Consider the following 4,497-nt stretch of genomic DNA (forward strand, 5'->3'; position numbering starts at 1 on the left):
CAATGTTTGAATTCATATATTTGATAAGTATATCACCTCAGCTATCAGTTATTATACATATCTTAAACCTTTGTCAGGGTATATTCATGTGCTCCAAAGATGGTTATATTCACCCTGCTAGATATTTTTGTAAGATTGTCTGTGCTTCTGTAGATCTTTAAACAAGCTTGTAAGCTTTTTTCTTTTTATTACTCTTGGTTAAAGTTTATTTTTCTTCAAAGTTTGTCATTTTTGCATTTTTCTCTGAGCTTCTGATATTATTTTCTGCTTCTCTCACCACCTGAGACAATCTTTCAAATAAAAGTGACATTTTTGTTGCTTATGGTGAAGTGTCTTCAATGTGTCTAGTAGCACCAGAACAGTTTTTGTAAGCTAGAATGCCCTGTTTTAAGTTTCTTCTACTTTAATACCTTATTGCCTCTGCAGATTTTTCTTTCATGTAGGGTTAGTGACACTATGCTATTGGAGCATTTCTGGACAGACCATGCCTCCTAAATATTGGAGATTTAGATAGCTATGAAGAAAAACAAGCATATGGACAATTCAAGAAATGATCATCATACTAAACACTAAAATGCTGCATTTATTAAAATGTTCTTAAATATGTAAATAAACATTTTGCTTGACCTGACAACCCATGACATTCTTACTACACTTTAAAAAAAATCATTGTAGCTAATGGATACTACTTCATGTCAGGTATATAAAAAAAACACATTTTATAACTAGAAAAAGTAGCGAATGCAGTTTATGAGTTCTTAAAATGTTTAGAACTGTAAATGAATAAACAATATTATGGATATATCTTCAGTCACTGAAAAACTAAAGCAAACTATTGCAAAATAACATGGAGACCCAAATAACTGTTTTTTTTATGAAAATATTCATATGACATTATAAAATAAATTTGGTCTATAATACAAATCACCTTGTATGTGTATAATGGGAGGCTTCATTGCAATTAAACATTTCTATCTGCTGTGAATTTTAGATAAAATCTATGAGGATAAATGACTTTCAATATATGGAGTAGTTTAAAAAAAATAAAAAAATATATATAAGTTCTAAACAATGCTGTCACCCTCTAACAGACAAACAGACATGTAACTATATCAATTAACTTTTCTTTGCAGAAGAAAGCCAAATTACTAATTTCCATCAATTACAGAGTACAAAGGCTTAGTTCATTATCACTCTTTTTAGAATCTAAGCAATGTCTTTGAAAAAAATAATAGCTTTCTTCCTGGAAATTGCTGAAATTTTATGATCACTGACAAGATCTTTGAACTTTTCTGACAGGCACAACATCAGTGTATATTTCTGAATAAAATTGGCAAATTTAGTTCTCTGGACAGCAAACAATGATGCATATATATTATGGTTTCTGGTCCCTTAAAACAGATCAGCGCTTGTGTCCTGTCTTGTTGTTGAGTCATTTGTTGATGGCAAATGATGACTTTTTTTCATTCATGCTAAAATATAATGAACTTCTTGTAACTATTCTCATTTTTCTTCTAGAAAGCATGCTTATTTGTTGAGGAGGATTTAAGGAAACCAGCAGATAACTACACGACTGTTTACTGCACAGAAGAAACACATTCACCATCTGGTTCAGTTGGCTGCTGCAGCTTCATTGAAAGTAACTTTGAAGATGGCCTATTAGATGATCTAGGACCAAAGTTCAAGACTCTGGCAGAAGTTTGTACAGGCAAAGAAATCAGCACAGATGTAATAATTAATCAGACTGGATTGCATCAACAGCACTCCAATACCAGCTACCAAAACCTACTGCCTTCCAGTCTGTCTACTAGCAATGGAATTGGTTATTATGGATCCAGCTTAAATAAGTCGCCTCTATCCATTCATCCAGTTTTAAGTCAGTCCAAGCCCACTATGCAGACCTCCAGAAAATCTATAGCCCAGATGGTCAGCAATTCTCAGTCAGCTGAATCGAGCAGCAAAATTGCCATCCAAAATTTAATGTTACCCAGCCATATCATGCAAGTCAGTCAGCTCACACCAGAATCAGTATTTTGGCAAAATGTTGTGGACCTGGATGGTTTTCATGGATCAGGTTCCAATCTTCGGGTAATTGGAACAATACCTGAGGCTGCAGTACAGCAGCATGTTTTAGTTGAGCATTCCTTAGCTCCTGGCACTACTATTTGACCTATTGGAGTTGTCGCTGAACCTGTTGTGCTCGCTGAAACAAAACACTAATTTGGACTAACTGCACACATTATTTTATAGCCCTAGGAGGAATACATAATGCTGTCCTTAAGGATGAAAATGTGGTTTCTGCTCCTAATTCATACCAATACCTAATAGAATACAAATCCTCAAATTCTCCAACAAGTTTTGATAAAAGACACTACAAGTCTCCAAATACTAGTATAAAATCTTCAGTAAGAGTAAACATGTACAATGCAGTCATACCTCTCAACTGTACAGATTTTCGCAGAATGTCTAGATTTTTACATCATATTTTTGGTCCATTTTTCATGAAATTATGGTTTTCTAGCAAATCCCTCACAAATCATTGAAGATTTAAGTCAGAAAATAATGACAGCCCTACCAGTTTTAGACTTCATATCCTTTCAGAAAATTCATGCTAATGCAAAACCTGTTATTCTATCTACTTTCTAAATTTGTAAGAGCAATATTTAAAAATTGTCCCTATTTTTCAGCCTTTGTCCCCCATTATTTATGGCTTTGTCCAGATTTCTTGCTCTAAGAAGTTGAAAGGTATAAGTGCAGTACAGTATTCAGAGTTAAAGGGTAATTTATTAATGTTTACTTGTGAGCTACGAAAGCTTTTCCTTTGATGAAAAAAATGCTAGTTTTATGACTAAGTGACTTGCAGAATTATGCAATATAAATCACAAACACATTCTGCGGACATGCATCCTAAACTACTATATAACTGGTGTTCAGCAAAACTAGCTTTACATCCACAGAGGCTTCAGAGCCTCAAAACACAGCTGCATGGTACAGTTATATTGTAAAATGTGATGGGTAAAAGGGAAAATGTGATTTTTTTTGCTTAGGTGTATTAAGGAAATGCTCCTCAACATTCCATATAATGTTAACTATGGGATTAGGTGATTTTGATTGTACTGGCAGTGTTCTCTCAGATGAACTACGCTTCACAGTCCTACACAGCAATTTCCTTTCTGTAGAATTTCTTAGACATTTAATGATGTCTTTTGCTACTGCATCCATATGCAGTTCTATTGTATTTTAGGTGGTCCATAATTATAGTCTTGAATTTATTACAATATTTATGCTTTCCAGATAATTGCCATGATGATAGACTGGAAGTAAGTGCTGTATAATGTGTTTTGTGATTTAAATTAATCTCTGATGTACTTCTGCCAATTTTTTGGCTTGATATACTTCTGTGGGAGATATCACAGTCACATTTTTCCAAGTCTCGGAAGGTGCTAAGAAAAATGTTTTCACTGCCAGTAATGGAGCTGCTTTGTGGTCCATCAGCAACACTTTATGCAGCCTTGAACAAGAAGCGTTCTTTTGCAACTTAACTGGGAGTGTATGTCTGCTAGATACTTTTATTGATGTTTTAACAGAAGCTCTCTGTCATAAAATGTGCGATAGCTTGAAGATTAAAAAAATCAAAAGATTGTCACCAACACTATGTACATATGTCTTCCAAACTAATGGGTTGCAAGTTAGTTATTTGTTGAGTCATCATTTAAACTGTGTTTATAATGCACCCTATCATTGGCTAGACTGGTACAAGCTGTTGGTTTATTTTCTTCATGGAGACCTGCTGAAAAATGCATACTAAATAAAGTTTACTTTTGGGTGATATTAAGCAATGATCAGTATAAGTGTCGGAAAACATGCAGCCATTATTATCTCCTACTGTGACTCTCTTTTCTGAAAGTAGGAAACACACTGCATGTTGTTAATCTGCTAAAACCTACAGCAATATTTAAAAGTGTGTCACAAAAGTATCATCTACACTTCTAAATGTAATAAAATTGGTTATTGTGGGAAACTATTTTGTATTTGCTTATGAAGTGTAATAAACAATATGCAGATGTAAGTAAAGACTACATTTGAACTTTCAGGCTGTAGTCAAAGGTAGAATTTCTTCAACTTAAAATACTCGCTCATCTACTGAATGAAAGCCTGAGACAACTACATTACAGTGTCAGTTCTGAAAGCACTGAAACCTAATAGACAATTTAATGAAAGGCATGGTGCTGTTCAGAATTGGGTGAGGCTGGCAGTTGTATGTCAACCTGTCTAATACTGGATTGCTGAAGACAGATAGCTGAGTGGATCATTTAATAAACCAAAGCCTGAACAATAGTAATGGTGTCAATACAGTTGTCAGAATATTAAGGGACCATTCCTCTGCCTTGCTGACGACTGGGTACTGCCCAGACCTTAGACATATGTTAGAGATGTGCCCACCTACCATGATAAAAAAGGTACTGTGGTGTTACAGTGCCCACTGCTACATAGTTG

The 4,497-nt window shown here is 34.5% G+C and overlaps 1 protein-coding gene across 1 annotated transcript in view; it reads left to right on the forward strand.

Annotated features, from left to right (window-relative positions):
• LOC122796735 (desmoglein-2-like) overlaps positions 1-2,418 on the forward strand; it is a 1,204,637-nt gene extending 1,202,219 nt beyond the window's left edge. The window contains exon 15 of the mRNA XM_044065444.1: positions 1,519-2,418. Coding sequence (XP_043921379.1) covers positions 1,519-2,169 — 651 coding nt within the window. The 3' untranslated portion in view covers positions 2,170-2,418. The remainder of the gene's footprint in view (positions 1-1,518) is intronic.
• The last annotated feature ends 2,079 nt before the right edge of the window (positions 2,419-4,497 follow it).

This window comes from Protopterus annectens, chromosome 3.part0 (assembly GCF_019279795.1).
Source record: "Protopterus annectens isolate FY-2018-M chromosome 3.part0, PAN1.0, whole genome shotgun sequence".
NCBI lineage: Eukaryota > Metazoa > Chordata > Ceratodontiformes > Protopteridae > Protopterus > Protopterus annectens.